Source organism: Lagenorhynchus albirostris, chromosome 16, assembly GCF_949774975.1.
Source record: "Lagenorhynchus albirostris chromosome 16, mLagAlb1.1, whole genome shotgun sequence".
Classification (NCBI taxonomy): domain Eukaryota; kingdom Metazoa; phylum Chordata; class Mammalia; order Artiodactyla; family Delphinidae; genus Lagenorhynchus; species Lagenorhynchus albirostris.
The window spans coordinates 65,487,441-65,508,885 of NC_083110.1; the positions used below are offsets into that span (position 1 = coordinate 65,487,441).

The 21,445-nt window shown below is 44.0% G+C and overlaps 1 protein-coding gene and 1 long non-coding RNA gene across 2 annotated transcripts in view; both read left to right on the forward strand.

The window, feature by feature from the left end:
- Positions 1-1,673: 1,673 nt before the first annotated feature.
- Positions 1,674-2,081, forward strand: LOC132507348 (acylpyruvase FAHD1, mitochondrial-like). The gene has a single exon (XM_060126610.1). The coding sequence runs from the start codon at positions 1,674-1,676 to the stop codon at positions 2,079-2,081; it is 408 nt and encodes a 135-aa protein (XP_059982593.1).
- Positions 2,082-12,131: 10,050 nt separating this feature from the next.
- Positions 12,132-21,445, forward strand: part of LOC132507577 (uncharacterized) — an 84,010-nt gene continuing 74,696 nt past the window's right edge. Inside the window, exons 1-2 of the long non-coding RNA XR_009536223.1 lie at positions 12,132-12,515; positions 13,311-13,374. This is a non-coding gene — a long non-coding RNA (uncharacterized LOC132507577). The remainder of the gene's footprint in view (positions 12,516-13,310; positions 13,375-21,445) is intronic.

The window sequence follows — 21,445 nt, forward strand, 5'->3', positions numbered from 1 at the left end:
ATTCCAGAGAGTACATGGTGAGAAGTGTATTCCGTCCCCTGTTCTCTATCAGTCCTTCTGGTCAGCATCTCCCCAAGACTTTGTCCTTGATGGAAGCACATCCCAGCACCAAATCACCACTCTCTCATTTTCTTTCTGACACTAGCAGGATGGGCCTCACGCTCAGAGCCTTTGGCAGGCAGTAGCATCCAGCTGGAATTCCATGGCACTGCTTTTGTTTTTATTGTATTTATCTTTATGGTTTCCTTCCATTATGGCAGGTGGCACTGGTTTTCTACTTACGATAGGCACATACATTTTGTGCACAAAATACATTGCTTTTAGTAAAATAAGGTGAGTGGGTTGAAAGAAAACCTTCTTAATTAGATGTGTCATGTATCAGTCAGGGTTCAACCAAATAAACAGAGGCAGGAGGAGATATGTATGGCGATTTATTGCAAGGGGCTCACATAGGTGTGGGTCTGGCTAGGTGAGCTTGAAATCCATAGGTGGGTGGTCAGGGAGGGCAGGCTGGGCTGAACCTGCTTCCACAGGGGGAATTCCTTCTGCTTCTGGGAAACCTCAGCTCTCAAGGTGTCTGAACTAATTGAATCGATCCATCCAGATCATCTGGGATCATCTCCCTTACTTAAAGTCAACTGATTACGGACTTTAATCCTATCTACAGATGCTTTCACCTAGACTAGTGTTTGATTGAGTAACTGGGGCTGTTGCTTTGCCAAGTTAACACACAGGAGTTCCCACTAGATAGCGGCACAGGTGACACAGCTTAGCGGAGGTTGTGAAGGAGGTAAGTCAGTGATGGGCAGTTACTACCTGAACTAAGCAGGTGGGGCAAATGACTAGGATATTTAAGTCCTGATGAGGGAGCTGGGCGTTCAAGCCGGAAGTGAGGCTTTCTGGGCTTGGAGATGGTATTTTAGCCGTGTGGGTGCTGGCAGGAGCCTTGGGGAGTGGCGCAGGGAGAGCAGAGCACAGCAGCCTGCCTTTTGGACCACCTTCTCTTAGGCACATTTTCTATGGGACCAGCTCCTGTCTGCCTCTCTTTTCCTAATTTCGTCTGTTCAGCTTAAGAGAGGTAAGTTTGGTCTTTTATTTTTTTTAACATCTTTTCTGGAGTATAATTGCTTTACAATGGTGTGTTAGTTTCTGCTTTATAACAAAGTGAATCAGCCATATGCATACGTGTCCTCCCTCTTCCGTCTCCCTCCCACCCTCCCTATCCCACCCCTCTAGGTGGTCACACAGCACCCAGCTGATCCCCCTGAGCTATGCGGCTGCTTCCCACTAGCTCTCTATTTGACACTTGGTAGTGTATATATGTCCATGCCACTCTCTCACGTGGGTTTCTTCTCAGAAAAAAGTCTGCAGGCCCGGTGTGGGGCTGCTGAGGGCCACCTGAGAGGCAGCGTCGGCTGGAGAGCTGCGCCGGAGCCTCCGCCTCTCTCCGGGGACCAGGCTGCGTCCCCAGGCCGGGCAGCGCACAGGGAGCCACCAGACAGCGGCTCCCAGGCACCGAGGTCAGAGTCGGGGACAGCGCTCCGAGGTAGTCGGTCCTCTCTGGGCAGCTGTAGGCGTCCGATGGCCGGCCAGGCAGAGTCCACGTGACTCCTGGGGCCACGGGTAGGAGCGCGGCAGCCGCCAGGCCGCCGTCCCGCTCCTGAGGGTGGGGGATGAGCATCGTGTGCTCGGGCAGGAGCCGCGCGGCTCCTGTCGGGGAGATGCAGAGCGCCCTGCAGAGAAAGCCAGCCGGAGCTCTTCCCCGGAGCCTCCACTGCCTGCGCTCGCGGGTCCTCGTGCCCACCTACGCGTATAGCCTGCACCACGAGCTCCAGCTGGGGGTGGTGATGCGCAAGCGGTTGTGCGCCGGCCGGCAGGCCGCGGTCGTGGACTGCGTGGCCGGCTACGCTCTGTGCTTGGACGAGACCGCCAGGGACATGCAGGAAGAGTGCAAGAAGAAGGGGCTGCTTGCGACTCAGGCCAAGAGCTCCACGGCCTCCTGCCCTGTCAGAGTGTTGGTGCCCAAAGAGAAGATTCCTGACCCTCAAAGCCTGAAGCTCTGGCTCAAAGTCAGTGGCTAACTCAGGCAGGCGGGTGAAATATCCTTCATGATTTTTTTCCATCCTCCTATACCATCAGCTACGTTTCGAAGATAATGAACTTGAAGAAGGAGGTATTATCTTGACCGGGACGCCAAAGGGAGTGGGACCTGTTAAAGAGAACAATGAGATCCAGGCTGGTATACAGGGGGTCGTCAGTATGAGATTTAAGGTGGAAAGGCCAGACTATTGAGTCTATACAAAGCACCCTAACTTCTTAACAGAAGTTTCAGGGGAAAAGGGACCAAGACAAAAGCAAGAAAAGGTTATTTAATTAAATGTGATAATCCTTTAATAAGAAACCACTCTTTAAAAATGACTGGACTGCCATGCCTCAACTCAAGGAAAAACCTGATCTAGAAGAGCTGGGCTGGAAATGGAGATGAGAAACAGTGTCTTCTAGGAATCAACGAACCAAATGTTCAGAAGACTTACTTTCCTTTCCTAGAGCTGGACTGGATAAGACTTTTCACTGGGTCATTCTGGGACCAGGTGTTCAAGACTTAAAATCTGCAAAGAAAGCAGAAAAGCACGTTTCATCAGTGTTTCCCAAATTTCCTTGATCATTAAAATCACCTGGAAGTATTTGTAAAATTAAAATTTCCAAATTACTGGCCCATCCCAGGCCCCATGTATTAGTTAATGGAATTAATCTCTAGGACTCCAGGTGATCTTATCATGGAAATGTGGGAAAACACTACACAGTCAGTTAATTAAAAGTTTTATTTAATAACTGAGCAATTAATGAGGACCTCACTCATTCGCTTAGGGGGTGTATTCTGGCCCATAGATTCTGGTTTCAGGATAATTTTGAAACTATTGTTTCCCAAATAAATACTCTGTCTTTTGTTTGCTCTGCACCCCCCCCAACAAAAAAGAAAAAAGTGCAAAAGGGTAGGACTCCAATCATATAACCAGGTGGTGACTGTGATTCTCATGAAGCCTCCCCTCATCACCAGTGACACCCCTTTACTAAACTCTTCACTGTCAGATGGACTTCATCTTTGAAGGCCCGAGGTGGTCCCATCCAGTGATAATGGTCATTGAATTGGAAATGTAATTACATGATTATTAATCATTTTTTTTCCCTCCAGATTGAAGAAAAAACTGAAAAAGTCCATGGGGAACTTCTTGTTGTGACAATTGGAAAAGGCTGTGGAACTTGCACTTAGATGAGAAGATTGATTCCAGGTGAGTTTCCTGGGGATGTGAGGGGAGGGGAGGGCAGTTGGTTTCATTTTTTAAAGACTGGAATTTTCTGTTTCCTTTGGAGGCCTTAATTAACTTTCTGGACCATGAGCCATGCCTTCATAGAACACAGAACTGATCAGATTTCCAGTGCTTGACCCACGGAGCAGTGATGGTAAGTGAACGTCTTTGCTAACATTGAGATTGATATTGTGACAAGTGAAGTGTGGCCTGGAAATCTTTTCCATCACTGAGAACGTACAGTGTTTGTCACGGTGATTGCCCTGGTCTAGCCCTCCTCCCAGAGCTTCAGAAGCAGGAGTTCCCCCTCTGGTGACCAGAGGAAGGACTGGATCACTTGGATCACTTTCTAACATTAGCCACAAAGAGATGGGTGGGTTTGGGTGCCTGTTTCATGTTCACCGGTATCTGAAAGGCAAATCATATTCTGGGGATCCCTAGGGGGAAATCGTCTTACTTCAGTCTGTTGAGATGAGAGGAAAAAGCATGTTGCAGCTTTCTTTTCCGTGGCCTAAAATCTTCAAGTTTGCAGATGACATCCAGCCGGGTAAATAGGTCTCATTTCAAGGGCCAACCTCACCTGAGTGGTAGGGGCTGCCTGAGGGCAGGGAGGATGCCAGGCCTTCCCTAGGCCCAAAGGGGAAAGTCCTGAGACTGTTACTGATGTCTGTCATGGGTGGTGGGCATGGGGGTAAGAGTGGCCTGGGGACGAAGCCACAGAATGTAAAGATTAATGTTTAGATTAAGGTAGAATTTCTGTGCTTTCTTCCTCTCACTTAGATTGTAAACTACTTGAGGGCAGGGTTTGGGAGTCGTTCATTTATACTGCAGGTGACTGCTTCTTTTGGACAGCCTCTTCTCTTGCCCTATGGATGCTTTAAACACGGAGCAACTCTCTCATGCCCACCTCCCTCCAGAAGCCCCTCTCTGACCCTGCCAAGGCTCTCCAAAGGCATCGGGGAGGGGATTTCACTGAACGTCTTGTCCAAGGACAAGGAGTCCCATTGCTCACTCTCCGTCTGCATCTCCTCCGGATTATTTTGGGACGTGGGCTTGGCTGCAGGGAGTGCTGGCTTGACTCACAGGGCTTAATCCCATGGGAGTTTATTTTTCTCTTATAACAAGGATTCTGGAGGTGGGCTTCCCAGGGGCAACAGCTCCACCTTGGTGGAGGTTTTCCTGGCTTCCTCTGTCTTCGTGCTCTGCCATCTCTAGCACATGGCTTTCATGCTCAGGCTTACCATCTCATGGTAGCGAGAGGACTGCTTCCCCTGCGGGCCTCAGGTCCATATTCTGGAGGAAGGAGGGGAAGAGAGGAGAGCATGTCACGTTGCCAGTTAGCTGGTCCCTTTTTATCAACATCCAGCAGGTTTCTGCTTCCATACTTCCATCTCTCCAGGCAGAATTGGGTCACATGGCCGCTTCCAGCTGCACGGGAGTCTAGGGTGTTTCTGGGTTTCAGCAGGAAGGGCAGAGCACACACTGGCAGGCAACCATCCAGGATAGGCACAGCCTCCCAGCCACCTCCTCATCTTGCCTCTGTGGCCTGAAGACATTCCCCACGCCTCCAGCCATGTTGATTCCAGACTCCCCTTCCCACCCCAAATATCCCCCCACTCTGGGGGGTCATGGAGGTGCCCTGCTCGGATCTCCTTGCTGGGGCACAGCTGCTGCACAGCCTCAGCTGCCTGCCTTTCGATTCCCCGCCATGTTCATGGTGAGACCACATTTCCCCTGTGTCCACCCGGCCCCTGACTGAGTGCAGCAGGGTCACTAGAGTTGGCCATTCCTCCTCAGCGTGGGACTCTTCTAACAGACAGCCTTTTCTCAGAGCCTTTCCATCAGCCTGGCCAAGGCTTTCCGGGAGCTGCCCTGAAGTCTAATTTTCCCTCCCCCCACCCCTCCCCCTCCCCCCCACACCGCCTCCTCTCCTGGGGGTTAGGCCTGCATCATGGTCTGAAGGCTCTTCTCTCCCCTCCTGCTTCCTCCCCTTTTATCCTTTACAGGCATTTCCCCTAAATAAACCTCTGCTCATCTAACGCTGTCTTGTTGTCTGCTTCTCGGAAGGCTGACACTGACTTGCCTCCCTTCCCACGTCTTCAGAGCCTTTCCCTTATGTGGAGAAATTTCACTCGCTGTAATCTCCAGTTTGCAGTGAGAGCCACATAGTTTTCCTTGTAACCTCTTCATTACCCCTTGACTTCTAAAGAAGGTAGTGCCCGAGGTGGATTCTTCGTTTGAATTCTTTTAGGAATATGTCCCTTGCCACAAAATGAATCAGTCACGCTTATTGAGAGTTTGTTATGCGCCAGGTCTTGTTTTAAGTGCTGGGGGAGACTAAGATTTATCAGTCTGGGTCCCTGCCCTGCTGGCGTTCACAGGCTAGTGGATTTAGGGAAGAGCCTTGCTTTTTCATTGGAAGGGGGTGTGCCCTGTCCACCTGCAGTCTCTCTAAACCCTGGGGTCCTATCCAGCATTTCTACCTCGAGCCTCTCTGCCACTTTCCTGGCAAATTACAGAAGAAGCAAAGCAGCTGTTGCCCCTGCAACCAGCACATCAAAAGTCCAGGTAACACGGGCTTGGTGTAACCATGGCAACCTTAATGGGGCACAATGACCCAGCATAAATCCAGCCCCAAGCTCACTGTAAAATGTGAGGGAGCTCTGTCTCTGCTCCAGAGCGTTTGGAGGAAAGGTGCCTTGCTCTCCGTGCATGCCCAGTAGGTTTCCCTAATACAACAGGAGCATCAGGTGATGCTACCCTTGGAGTGTAGAAGAGCAGGAAGCCCTGTTGTTAGTGCAGGATGGTTTTCCGTGGCCTGTGAACTGGGTTGATAGATTCATCTGGCCATTTATTTACATGCTCTGGATCTGCCTTGGGCTTGCTAAATAAAGCCAGATGGGCGCTCTAGCTGTGGAAGGAACATGGGACGTCTTATATGCAAATATGCATGTACAAGTGCGCACAGTGCCATGCATGTGGATGAGTCAGAACTGCCCTGTGAGTAATTCCTTACATCTGTCTGTTGTCTCTTTTCACCTTGCATGGCTGGGAACGGCTCCATCGCTATGCCTACTGACGCCAGTGATACATTTTCTGCTCCCTTTGCTGAAACCTGCCTTCTTCATAGCCTCCAGGTTTTGCCCCAGGTGTCATGTGCTCAGAGTGGCCCTCCCTGGCTATTGTAGCAAGCCCCCAGCCCCCAGTGACCCTCTCTTCCATCACTCTGTCTCCCCCATAGTCCTTAACCTTTTCTGCATCTAACCTTTCTCATTTGTGTGCTTTTTTAATAGATCTTCATTGGAGTATAATTGCTTCACAAGACTGTGTTAGTTTCTGTTGTACAACAAAGTGCATCAGCCATATGCATACATATGTCCCCATATCCCCTCCCTCTCGAGCCTCCCTCCCACCCTCCCTATCTCACACATCTAGGTCATTGCAAAGCCCCGAGCCAATCGCCCTGTGCTATGCTGCTGCTTCCCACTAGCTAACTATTTTATATTCGGTAGTGTATATATGTCGATGCTACTATCACTTTGCCCTAGTTTCCCCCTCCCTCGCCTTGTCCTCAAGTCCATTCTCTATGTCTTTATTCTTGCCCTGCCACTAGGTCCATCAGTACCTTTTTTTTTTTAAATTCAATATATATGTGTTAGCATACAGTGTTTGTTTTTCTCTTTGAAAAAGGAACCCTCCTGCACTGTTGGTGGGAATGTAAGTTGATACAACCACTATGGAGAACAGTATGGAGGTTCCTTAAAAAACTAAAAATAGAGCTGGTTTGTTTTTGTTCTCTATCCGCACTTGCATGTCACTTGCGTATCTATCGTGTTTTATCTCCTGAGCATCTAGCAAAGGGCCTGGCACAAAGTAGGTGCTCAATAAATACCCATTGAATGACCAATTGAATACTTTTTCCAGGCCCTTGGTGTCCAATAGTGGCAGCAGTATTTGGAATCCATAACCAGGGCAGTACAGGGAAGACCCCAATCTTGAAGGACTTTTTCCCTCCTTTTTCTGGAAGCTCCCCCTCTTGCCCCTCCAGGTGCCATGACCTTTAGATGTAGTTTGGCTGTAGACAGGCTGTCAGTTCTCACCTGTTGGAGAGAGAGCAGGGGAATCAGTGATTGAGGGGAAGTGGGGGGAGGGCAATGGAAAGGGGGTGGCTCCACTCTCCATCTTTTGGTGTTTATGCATATTTCCGAATCTTTATCCTATTATTAATAAAGGACTCTGGGCTAAGTACAGCAAGCTGGGAGGTCTCAAGTAGAACCAGACAGATGTCTCTGTTTAACTCATAAGCTGATTACATCTTGCTGTGTCTCAAAAAATCAAATGAAAAATAAAAACTCCTCAACCCCTGCCTCTTCACACTTCATTTGACAAGACACGAGTCACGCTCCTTTGGTAATAGCCGTACCAAAGGAAAGGCTGGAAAGGCTTACTTCTACTGTTACTCTGCTGCGTGTTGACTTCCTTCCACAGTTGCAGTCCTGACGGGATCATCAAGGTTATCGAATGTTTGAATGGCTTTGGGCTGGAAGATAATTTGTAAATGGGATTGACACCCTTCTGTTTAGCATGATGCTGGTGATACGACACTGTGACCAGGGCCTGGGTTAAATGCCCTGTGGCAGATGTTTTGGAGAGAAGACAATGGGATTGTCTCACATTCCTTTGACAAGTGACTACAGTCGTAGAATGACATTTGTACCAGTCCCAGTGACGCTGCATGTTGGTTGAGCCTGACCCTTGCCTTCTCCCTGATTAGAGAGGCCAGCATGCAGGCAATCTACCTGGAGAGCTGGGAAGTCCACTCCATCAGGATGGATGGGGAGGGGCTGGCAGCCTCTTTAGCAGCACCTCTGCCAGCCTGCTCTTGCCCTCTGCCACCCCTCCACCTGCATCTGGTTGTTATGACTGGATGGTAATGGCTTGGTCCCTTGGTGAGGACCGCTCCCTCCTTTGGGTTGAGCTCTCCGGCTCTTGAGAGTTCCAAAGGCTTTACTCTGCCACTCACTCCCCTGTGCTTGTGGTCCTGGAGCAGACAGGCTTGATTGGTCCTTGCTGAGGCTGATGTGATGAACTCTCAGCCTCTGTCCCCAATCATGTCATTTTCTAGGTGCTTTGGAGTTATTGAATGGTTTCTTTTTCTGGCTTTACTTGTCCCTTCAGCTACGATCTTCACTTTCCTCCTCTTCTGGCAGCCAAAGGCTTTTGATGTCAAGCCTACTTTCCCGAAATCTGATGAAAGGCACAGAAGCTGAACTGTCACCCAGTGTCAGGGATCAGGTGTCGCTTGCTCCCCCAGTGACTCTTCCTGTTCTTCTAGCAAACAATTTTGGAACTGCTTAATTGCTCAGAGCCCATCTGAATTCTCCTGGTGTGAACAGGGCTGTATTCTTGATCACATTAAGACAGTTAAAATGGACTTCAGGGGTTTCCCCGTGAGCACCTACTTTGTCTCATTGCCAGGGACAAGGGTCTCCTTGGCTCTCCATTGAAGGGTGAGATTAATTTTCTCTGCAACATCTTTAAGTCTCAGGGGTGGTGAAATTGTGATGGTTGGCTCTGTACTGGGAAACCTTGAGAAGACTCGTGGGCTTGAAGTATAGAGGTGAGACCAAAGAGGGGGGAGAAGCCATTGGCATGTGAGATTGACAGTTGATGAGCTGCGTCCACACACTTGTCCTTGGGAACATAATTCTTATGGTTCTGATGTTTCCTGACAACAAAGTAGGACAAAGTGAATCAAGTGTGTGGTGTCAGGTATTGGACATTGGAGTTAGGTGAAGGCAGAGAAAATCTCTGTGCGAGATCTCTGAGGTTGGATTTGTGTGGCGGGCATTATTCAGTTTAGCTTCAAGACAATGGTGTTTTTAGGAAGAAAAAGGAAGAACTATAGCCTAAACGTGTCCAGTGTACCAACAAATATTCTGATGCTTAATTTAAAAAAATAAAATATTTTTTATTAATTGAGCTCCTGTTTCTTAAAGAACTTTGCATGTATTATCTCCAATCATTACAAAAGCCATTCAGGCTGGTGGAATTATCTCCACCTTACAGGTAAGACCCAACACATTGAACAGGTCCAAGGGGACGTCTTGATGCCCAGCCTTGCCCATCTGAGCAAAAGGCACTGCTCTCCCCTTGTAGAAGCTGCAAAATTGGCTGTTGTCCCAAATTTCCTCCCCCTTACCCTGACCTTCAGTCTGTGAGTGTGTGTCAATTCTACCTCATCCCTGGGACTTGTACATTTCTCTGTTTCCACATTTACTAGCCCCATCCAGATCTGCATGGTCTTCTGAGTTTGTCTCTTGCCCCTCCAAATGTCTTCTCCACTCAGCATCAGAGCAGTCTTTACAAAACACAAACCACCCATGGTACTCGACTGCTTAAGATTCTTCAAGGACTCGCCATTCCCAGCCCGCCCCTTCTGCCCCATCCTATCTGGTTTCCTTCTCACCCACCTCCCATTACACCCCCCTTCCACTCTCTGAAGCATGCCCCCATGTAGCCTTCCTGCGTTGGTTTCCCCTGCCTCAAGCACTCTGCATCCTCCTTCTCCCAGGTCAGTGCCTCTTCTTCTTTAGGTCCTGTCAGAAGCCTCCTTGGGCTCCCTTGTTATTCTCCATCAGTGGATTCATTTTAATTTCCTCACGTTCAGAATGGGGCTGTGAAATCTGCATTTTGACTAGCTCCCTCGACCCCATGATTCTAATGCAGGTGGTCCATTACTTCCATGGAAAACGTAAGGGCAGTTTTCTTGCATGCTGCTACAGCTCAAGACAATTTTTTGAGAAATGCAAGCAGAAAAGGAGTCCTCTTTGGGCAGTGCCTGTAGAAAAGCCAAGTGAGATCAGAGACTTTCTATGTCCTTGATAATATGTAGGAGGTATTATGAAAACCAAAACATTATGTTACTCTGCTTGACCTTCCAGTTAGGCACCAGGCTTGACCCCGAATGTTTTTTAGACACTTCCCCAAGGCCTCATTCTTTGAACCTCAACAGGTAAAAGTAGCCATGTACTACTTTTAGGTTATGTACGTAAAGATAGTTGCAAAGGTGGTTTGGATAGCAGCTGTATATTAGGAGTGTTTGATCTCTCAGGGTGACAGCTGTGGCGGGGTTGCTGGCTGTGGAATGGATGTGTTTGGATGTTTGTCATGTGGTCTCATTACCCTCGGCAGCCCTGAGCCCAGGTAACATTGGACTGGTGTGAACCCTACTGCACAGACTTTCCAATCTGGCAGCTGTTTGGACATTTCTCATTTTCAGTTGACAGATTCGATGCTGTCCCACAGCAATCAATTCTAGAACTACACTGATGCCACCAAAGATCTGGAAAATTTTTAGTGTCCCCAAAGGACCTGTGTGGTTTTTGGAAGAGGGGAAAAAAAAGGTTATTAAAAGAAGATTATCACACAAAAAGTGCAGTAGACACCAGGGATTTCTTCAGTTCTTTGTTTATTCCTGTTATTTGGAATCCAGGAAGATGGTGGTTTGCCATAGTGAGTTGAGTTTTCTGAACATGGTCTTGATTTTTAATTGATGCCTTTCCTTCAAAGGGTTCCATTTTTGTCAAGTTTTATGTGTAAGCCTAAGCTTGGATTTTTTTGGATTTCCTTATTAAAGTAATGAGGAAGAAATAAAATATATTGATATTTATATGTACACAAATGCACATACTTCTTCAAAAACAACAAATGCACATACTTCTTCAAAAACAACTTTCCTTCAAGTCATCTATTCCTATTCCATCTATTTCCTTCAAAACATCTTCAAGTCAAACTATTTTTCCTGTATTCCAATCATAAAGGAGAAATTTGTTCAAAAAAGAACCAACTGTCCTTCTCACTGATTCTCCCTCTTTATTTCCCATCTGTCCTCCCAAGGACCTTTACTGAGTGTTTTTCTTTGCGTCTATCTTGTTCACAGTTGCATACATAGAAAGTAGGATATCATCTGGTATAGTCTCTGCCCTCACTGAGCTTACAGTTTGGGAATTGGGGTGAGGGAGGGGGAGATAGGCATTTAATAAATTTTTTAAGAAATGATTACATTTTCATAAATACTATGAAAAAATACAAGATGCTGTGAGAGCTCTTTACAGAGGGTCAGGAAAGCTTCCTTGAGAAGGTGCCATTTAAGCTGAGACCTGAGGGATGATGAGGGGTTGGCTGAGTGACCCTGAATGGGGGCCCAGCATTCCATGCAGGTATCAACAAAGCAGCATGTGCAAAGGCTCTGGGGCAGGAAGCACAGTGCATTTGAGCAAACAAAAGAAGGCCAATATGTTAGGGGAGAGATTTGCAGGGGTCAGACCTATGCAGGCCTCTGTAAGCCAAAGCCAAATCTGTGTACTTAATTCTAAAAGCAGTAGGAAGCCATGGGAACGTTTATGCAATGGTTTGTGTTTTTAAAAGCACGTTCTAATGTTGAAGCTAATTGAAGAGAGTCAAGAGTGAGGAGTGGGAAGACTGGCCAGGAGGCTATTATAGCTGAGTCATGAAATCATGGTGGTTTGAAAGGGTAGTGAGGTGGGAGAGTAAAGACTATATTGGAGAAATATCCAGCAGGTAACATTCATGATTGAGGGAGAAGGAGGTGTCAGAATGACTCCAGCATTTCTTCTTTCAACATACAGAAATGCCGTTTTCTATGATGGGGAACCTGGAGACGGTTGGAGGCGGGGAAGAAGGCCAGTTTGGTTCTGCGCTTGTGGAGCTGAAGCTGCTTTGTCACCCCGGTGGAGCTGTCGAGAAGGCAGGTGACGTGTGAGACTGTGCTTGGAACACAGATCTGTCCCAGAAAGATACATTTTGGAAATTTCACCATTTGCTAGAACAAGTTTTTCTTGACTCTGAATGTCCCTTACCTAAAGAACATTACCACTTCAGCTGCAATGCAGGATTCACAAAAGTGCCAAACACTTGTTCCACCGGCTTGGACTTTGAATAATAGGTGTCTGAAACCCCTTCAAAGTGGATGAGAGAGAGAGAGAGAGGGTGAAAGAGACCCTGACACATCCAATTAACCATCACCATCGGATACTAGAGTCTACAGAGCTGGGGCAGCAGGCAGTGGTCACGAGGCACCGTGGTACCAGGGCTGGTCATGAGCTAGGGAGCGGATGAAGACAGCCCATCTGAAGTCTCATCTAGAGAGTGATTCACAGGTTTCAAAAGTCAATGGAGAGTCAGGTAAGCAAGCTCCACGGAAAGAGAAGAATGATACCAGAGATGAGCAGGGAAAAGCCCTGAGTCAAGTATTCAGAGAGGCTGGTAGGGCAAATTAATAGAAACCAGCCTGTGAAATGCCCAGGATACGGGTCATAAATACATGATGCTGGGAGGGTAGCAGGTCCATGCCTCCTAAAAACTCTCCCGGGAGGAAAAAATTTTAACTGTTGCAACTCTAATAGATTCTCAAAATGATCTGAAACCGCTACATAAATTGTGAAATGTAGCTCCTAGTTCTATTTGTGTTCCCACAGTGTAAAAAGCATACTCCTCCCAGCCATCAAAATAGCAAAGCAAAGGAGAAAAGGAAGGGTTTTGTTTGGACGTTGGAAAGGATCTTTCACTGGCTGACTCTATCCTTTTACTCTCTCTCTCCCCTCCCCACCCCCCTGATCCTTCTCCCTACATAAGCCCCTCCCCGAACCTCCCTCTTCACTCCTTCTGCCATGTGAGTTAACATTTCTGGAAGATTCTGGAATAATTAGGTGGAGTCATAAGAGACAGAGAAATAGCTGTGTTGTGGTGCAAAGTGAGAAATCACGGTTAAAGACCGTGACGTGTGTGATGGTGGAGGGCACTGTTAGTCTCGGTACATACTGAGGCAGGTTTCTGCTTCCCCTGCCTCTCCCCCAAGAACTTCTTATTTGTTTATTTAGAGAAGGTGGGTGCCTGGGTGAGAGAAGGTGAGTGTACTTCACTGTAAAGCGTGTTCATATTGACTTGGTGCATAAATTCATTTTTCTTTCTTTTTTTCAGTTACAAAATTATGAGACCCCAGTTAGATTCTCAAAGCTGTGTTTTCCTGGCCATGTTGTCTTGGGTGAGTCACTTAGTCTTCCTGATTCTCGGTTTACTGAAAATCTGAGATGACAGTGGTAATCCCTGTCCTACCTTCATGACAACTTTTAAAAATTGAGGATTAAATGAAATGACACATGTAAATTCTTTATAAAGTAATTAGTTATTGTTATTCCCTTTGACATGAATTTGAATTCAGTTGCATATACAATAGAACTATAGAAATATGGGTTAAAAAAACGTAAGAAAGCAATGCAATGAACACTAAGGAGGGCAACTGCATATAGCAGAAATCTGAGGCCAAAGAGAGTTCTTATCAGCACTGAGTATTGAACTTCCTAGCAAATAAAGGGAAATAAGCTAGTAACGATGCTTGGTATTTCAGCAGGAGTCATCAAATTTTTACCAGAAATTACAGCTGGTAATTGTATGCCCTGCTTCTAGCTTAGGGTAGGCTCAAAATATTTGCTGAATTGAACAAATTCAAATAAGACCTTGGCTTTAGCCTAGCGGGAAGGAGTTTGTCATGTGTATCCTTGTATATTAAGGGACCACATACAACACAAGGGGCCAGTTTCCAAAAGCTGCTTTAGCAGTGGTACAGAAATTGTATTCTTAGGACCATTTCTTTTACTGACTCCCATTGTTTGGTCAGTTAATCATTTCTGGGGCACTGTTTGCTACGGACACTGCACCAGTTCTCTGCAGAGGGAAAGGAGAGCTGTAAGGACCCAGCCTTTCAACTTCTAGAATGTAACCCAGAAAGATACTCCCTGTGGGCACAAAAAGATATGCACAGAAAAGTTTACAGTGGTATTGTTTGTATAACAAGGAAAATGGATATAATGCAGAAGTCCTTCCGTAGAAGAGTAGGTAAGTAAACTATAGGACCTCCCAAAGATGGAGTACTGTGCAACTGTTAAAATGAGTAAGGCAGAACCATGGACTTCATGAGGGAAGTGTGCTCCTGTCTTATGCTACTTAGTGGTAAAAGCAGTTTGCAAAACAGCATGTAGGCAATGGTTTCATCTTCAGGAAAAACTATAATTATTAATAATTTATATTTTTTGATACACAAATTGTTGACAAAATACGCACCAAACTGGCAGTGGTTATCTTGTGACAGAAAGATTCTGGGGGAGATTTCATTGCCTACACTCTGTATCTCTCTGAGATGTGAATTTTATATTGCCTTGTATTACATGTGTTATCAGAAGGAGCAATAAAGATACGAAGTACTGTGCAGGGAGCTGTGGATAACATGTATAAGTTACTGTCCCCACCCTTGTAAAGGTCAAAGTCCAGTAGGGGAGAAAGCCACTGAAGGAATTATGCCATCATGTGAGCCCTGCAGTGATAGAACTGTGTCTAGGGGGCACAGGTGCCATGGGGAGGGGCAGGGAGGGGCAAAGGTGATTGGAAGGGCATTGCAGGGAAGTTGATCCTGAACATGGTCTGGAAAAACACCCAGCGTGACCATGACCAGGAAGCTACATCAACAAGCGCCCAGTGAGGAGTCAAAATGGTCACCAGCATGTTGGTAGCTCAGGAGGTATCTCTGTCCCTGGGACATTCTGACTCATGAAATGCCACAGGAGGCCAGACGATGGAGGGGACACTTTAAAGACACATGTTCTAAGGGAGTCACAGAGGGTCAACTCCAGTTTTCTACAGGCCAGTCACATGGTTCTGTGCATTCCCCCGTTTGAAAGAACTTGGCATTAAATCAGAGCTTAGTTGGTGATCTAAGGATGAATTTCGATACTCCTAATTAATCCCTAAGCTTCCTGCATCACATTGTTCTTAAATCTTGACTTTATAGTCCACAGGTAAGACCCAAGTGTCATCAGAGCGTATATTTATTCTGAGATGAAGTCACCAAGATACTTTGATTGATAGCGGGGTGAAGGACAGGGCCTCAAGTTTCTTACTGACAGAAAGAACATGTTTTCCCAATGTCTTCACATTTGTTTATCCCATGAAGAGCTTTGGCGGACACGTTGGTGACCTGCCTCTGTTTTCTCTAGTCTTTAGAGTTGGTCTTCCTGGCACTGCATTCCCCCCAGAAAGCTGCTTGTTAGACTTTGGCATCCTGACTTGGGAGGTGGTTAGGAAACACAGTTCGGGATGGAGTGAGTCCAATGTGAGCTGTCTCTCTCCAACCCTATTCTCGTGCAGAAGAACTAGAGATGGAAAAGGAGAGAGAGAAATGGGAAGGGTGGGCCGACTGAGTCAAGGACTGCTCGCCAAAAGGAGCTGTTCTCACCAGAGCCTTACATCCCGGCTGATTGGGGATCTTTATTTCCTCCCAGTTTTGCTTCCACTGGCTGACCCCATACACAGGCTCTTGGACGCCATTTGATCAGTAAAGTGTGTGTTGGACAGTGCTCATATCTCTCTTGGTAACCTATATACATGCCTTTTAGAGGCATGTATATAACTTTCTGTCCCCCAGTAAACTTATTAATGCGTATAACATACATTTAGAAAGGTACACAAATCATAAATGCATCACGTGATGAATATTCACAAACTGAACATACCTGTCGAATCAGCTCCAGATCAAAACACAGAATATTATCAGCACCTTGGATGCCACCCGCCCTACTGACACAGATTACCCACAACCCTGCCTTATAATGCCTTAGATCAGTTTTACCCGTTTTTGAACTTCAAATTATACTTTTGTGTGTTTCTGATTTATTTGGTTCAACATCATGCAATTGTATTTTTATGAATACTCACCTTACTCTTGATGGACATCCTGGTTATTTGAATTTTTGGATATTACTATGGTACGATGAACATTCTTGTACATGTGTTTAGGTGAACATATGTACCCATATCTGCTGGGTATGTTCTTGGGAGTAAAGTTGCTGGGTTGTAGGAATGCATATGTTCAATTTTAGCAGCTACTGCTAAATGGTTGTTCAACATAGTTGTACTAATTTGTACTTTTACCAGCAGCAGTGTGTAAGAGTCTCAGTTGATTTACATCCTTTCCCACACTTGGCATGGTTTGCCTTTTTCATTGTAACCATTCTGGTGGGGGCATGGCGGTATCTGTAGCTTTTTAATCTTGCTTTTCCCTGATGACTAACTGAAACCAATCACCTTTTCATCTACGTTAGCTAATTTAGATATTCTCTTTTGTGAAGCACCTGTTCAAGTCTTTGGCCTATTTTATTGGGCTGTCTTTTACTTAATGATTACAGGATTTCTTTATATATTTTGGATGAGTCTTTTGTTAGATAAGTGTATTGCAAATACATATATCTGTGGCTTTAAAAAAATCTCTTAACGATGTCTTTTGATGAAAAGTTCTCAATTGCAATGTAGTGTAATTTATCAATCTTTTCCTTTATGGCTAGTGCCTTTTTAAAAAAATATATTTTAAAATATTTATTTATTTATTTTTGGCTGCATCTGGGCTTAGTTGTGGCACACGGGATCTTTCGTTGTGGCATGTGAGCTCTTCACTGCAGTGCACAGGCTTCTGTCTAGTTGTGGCTTGCAGGCTCACTAGTTGTGGCACGTGGGCCTAGTTGCCACACAGCATGTGGGATCTTAGTTCCCTGACCAGGGATCAAACCAACGTCCCCTGCATTGCAAGACAGATTCTTAACCACTGGACCACCAGGAAGTCCCCTGGCTAGTGCTTTTTGTGATACTGGTTAAGACATCTTTGTCTAGTCTAATGTAATAAAAATACTCTCTGTGTTTTCTTATAAAAATCTTACGTTTTTCCCTTCGGCATTTAGGCCAACTGTTCATCTGAAACTGATGTTTGTGAGTGGTGTGTGGTAGGGGTCATGTTTCCCCATATGGATATCCAATTGAATTAGCGCCCGTAATTTAAAAGAGTGGCCTTTCCTACTGTGCTGCGTATTCACTTTTGTTATAGCCCAGATGACTGCATCTTTGTGTGTTTATGTCCCTAGACTGTCTTCTGTGTCTTTGGTCAGTTTGTCTGTTCTTATGCCAATACCACCACACTGTCCTACTTACCGAAGGTTTGACTTCAGGTAATATAAGTCCTTTGTTGTTATTCTTCAAGGTTTTTTCTTTGTACATTTCCATATAGATTTAGAATCACTTGTCAATTTCCAAAGGAAAACCTGCTGGAATTTTGAGTGAGATTACTCACAACTGGTAGATTAATTTGGAATTTGACATCTTTTTGACATTGGCTCTTCCAGTTCACCAACATGATATAGCCCTCCATTTATTTGAGTTTTCTTTACCTATTTCATAATGTGTTGTAGTGTTCAATGTAGAGATCTTCTTTTAATTTGTTTCATTTTTCATTGTATTTTCTCTTTTATTGGTCAGTTGTCCTAGGAGTTTATCCGTTTTATTAATCTTTCAAAGTTGAACTTTTGGATTTGCTGATTGAAGCCATATTTTTCCCCCTTTTTCCTTTTGCAGTAATTCTAGATTTACAAGAAGAATTGTGAAGATAGTACAGAGAGATCTCACATATTTTCCCCTCAGTTTCCTCTAATGTTAACTTGTTATATAACCATGGTACGTTTTTTACAACTAAAAAATTATTGTTGGCACAATACTGTTAACTATATTGTAGACATTTTTTCATATCCCCCAAGTTTTTCCGCAAGTATCCTTTTTTTCCCCCCTGTTCCTGGATCCAATCCAAGATACCACCTTACATTTATTTCTCATGTCTTTCTAGTCTCCTCCAGCCTTTGACAGTTTTTTTGGGTTTTCCTTGTCTTTCGTGACCTTGATACTTTGGATGAATGCTGGTGAGGTATTTTGTAGAGTGTCTCTCAATTTGGTTTTGTCTGCTATTTTCTCATAGTTGGACTAAGGTTATAGATTTTGGGGAAAGATACCTCAGAAATGATAATTCATTACATCAGATTGTGGGTTACATGATGTCAGTATGACAAGACGCTGGTGTTATTAACTTTGATCACTTCGTGAAGGTAGTGTCTGCCAGGTTTCTACACTGTAAAATTGCTATTTTTCCCTTTCCATACTTTGTCCATTAGAAGTGAGCCACTAAGTCCAGCTGTCACTCAAGGTGAGGGAAAGTAAACTCCACCTTCTAAAGGGAGAAGTGTCAAAGAATTTGTGGACGTGTTAAGATTTCCACAGTAGTTAAAGATTTTAGGAGACATACTTTGAGGCTATGCAAATATCCTGTTTCTCCTTAAAATTTCACCCATTAATTTTAACACTCATTAAAGGATATTGTCTGCAGCAACTATGACTGTAGTGTTCTAATAGTGTTTTTCTGTTTCTCTCATTCCTTATGTTTTTTTACATTGGAATTTTTCTGTAGTACACGATTGTTAATTATAGGTACAATGTTGTCCAGCAATTCTCTAGAACTGATTCATCTTGCTTGACCGAAACATTTTGCCCAATGACTAGAACCCCTCCCCGTTTCCTCCTCCCCCAGCTCCTGGCAGCTACCATTTCATTTTTTGATTCTATGAAATTTGACTATTTTGCATACCTCATGTAAGTGGAATTGTGCAGTATTTGTCTTTCTGTAACTAGTTTATGTCTCTCTTTTTTTTTTAAAGCAGTTTCTTACTTTATAGAACTGTGAGATGCTTCAGGCCCTTTATTGGGAAATGGTATGTAGAAACCAAGATCTGGGTATTAGCTGTGCTCATTGCCACTGGGATGTCATTGATTCTAGGCTTTCTGAGTGGACAGAGCTAGGAAATGATATATACAGCACACACATACACACAGATCTATGGATCTTACTCTTCCATATCTACATTTATTTCTGTGTTCATTTGTATATGTGTTTGAATAAATCAAGAGTTTCTACTGATATCTCTGACTCAAATCCAGCAGGGCTCATTTTAGACACCCCCCACCCCCCACTTGTGGTTTATCTTCTTTCTCTCATAGTGAAAAACATGGTTCTCATTATGTTCAAGGTATTTATTTATTGTTCAGTCCTAGTATATAAGTAGTTTTAGACTTGTTAACCTATGCCCCTGTGAGACAAATTTACCAACTATAATACTCTGCCTTTATGTCTTTAGCATTACAGTATCTAGATAAAACCCTGTTTTTCTAGAGGTTGTGTCATAAATCAGCTTCATTTGTCACATGTGTAAAGTTTAATCAGGAAAAACTTGTGATCTTGGTGGAGCAGATTATGAATCCAATAATATATTGGAAAGGAGGTTAGGCAAGGCCTCTCCTTTTCTCAAGATTCTGACCAGCTGGAAATAGACACAAGTTGCCAAATAGGAATTGGGTCTAGTATCACATTCGATACTGATGAAGATGCATTGCAGAATACAGTGGGACAGCTTCCTCTCAAGGGGAAGTCACAGCTGTTCTGAGGCAGAGGTAGAAAACAGTGGATCTGACTTGCAGTGGGATAGGATGAGTGGAAGGTGGGGAGAAGCCTGTATAGGTGAGGAAGAATTCAGACTTTGCTTAGAGAGTAAGAGAATAGAAGGAGAGGGACAGGCAGAGAAGGAGGTCAGTTCTACTTTGAAGTGCTGGTGGGTTACAAGGACTAATTGTATGTCAGGCTCTCCAGGAGGTGAAAGGGTGTAATGTAGTGAGCAGAAGCAGGTGTATTCATTCCAGGACTGGAGTCATCTGGAGTAGAGTGGGGATCTCTTAAGTGGCAAACCTGGGTAGGAGGTGTTCCCTCTCTGAGTTACTTTACCTGATCAACAGACTTTAGGGAAGACAGTTCTGTCTTTCCTTGGAGAGCAAGGCACTGAAATTCTTCTGAAATAAACACAGAAGTGGTAATTTTAAAAATAAGGTTTTGATTTTCTGATTATATCTTGTGCTCATTAAAAATATTTAGAAAATATAAAATTAAACAACTATAAATGTCCAAGAAAAAGAAATGTTAACATTTTGGGGTATTTTCTGTTTTTATTTTTCCTCATTTATTATTTTTTTCAAAGAACTGGCTTTTGGTTTCATAGATTTTTCTCTTTTTGTCAGCTCTGTTTCATTAATTTTTGTTCTTGATCTCATTTCTTCTACTTATTTTGGACTTAACTTTTGTTTTTTTTTTCTAGCTTTTAATATGGAAATTTAGACCTTTTATTTTAGATTGTTTTTCTTTTCTTGAATATATCTTTAAATTTCCCTCTAAGGACTGCTTTGCTGTATTGCACAGATTTTGATACATTGGTTTTTCTTTTCATCCTGTTGAAAATATTTTCTAGTTTCCTTGGTAATTTCTTCTTTGGCCCAGGGGTTATTTACAAGTCCATTTACTTAATTTCTAAATAATTGAAGATTTTCCAAATTTTCTCTTGTTTATTACTAACTTAACTTCAATGTGGTCAGAAAAGCTACTCTGCATGTTTCAGTCCTTTTAAACTTACTGAAATTTATTTTATGGCCCAGAAGATTACTTATCTCAGTGAAATTTCCATGAGCACTTGGGAACAAAGTGTATTTTATTGTTCTTGGGTGTAGTGTCTATAGTCAATTAGGTTAAGTTGTTGCAAAGTGTTCAAATCTTTTATATACTTTACTGATTTTTTTGCTACTTTAATTAATGAGAGGACTATTAATATCTCTAACTATAATTTTAGATTTGTCTGTTTTTCCTTTTAGTTTGTTAAGTTATTTGAAGCTTTGTGTAATTTGAAGTTTTCTTATTTAGTACGTAGGCATTTAGGATTATGTCTTCTTGATTAAAGACATAATTCTTGAATTTGAGGAAAGCAGATTGCCCTTCATAATGTGGGTGAACCTCATCCAATCAATTGAAAGTCTTAATAGAACAAAGACTGACCTTCTCTCCTGTGAGAAGGAATTCTCAAAGGAGATGGCCTTAAACTTGAACTGCAACATTGACTCTTCCTTGGGTCTCTAGGCTGCCAGCACATCTTGCAGATCTTGGACTTTCCAGCCTCCATAATAATGCAAGGCAGTTCCTTAAAATCAATCCCTATCTATCTCAAATTGGTTCTATTTCTCTGTAGAATTCTGATACAATTACATTCAGTAAATTTTTCCCTTTTGATATATTTTTCATGTCTAGAGTTTCCCTTTGGTTCTCTCTCTTTTTTTTTTTTTTTTTTTTTTTGCGGTATGGGGACCTCTCACTGTTGTGGCCT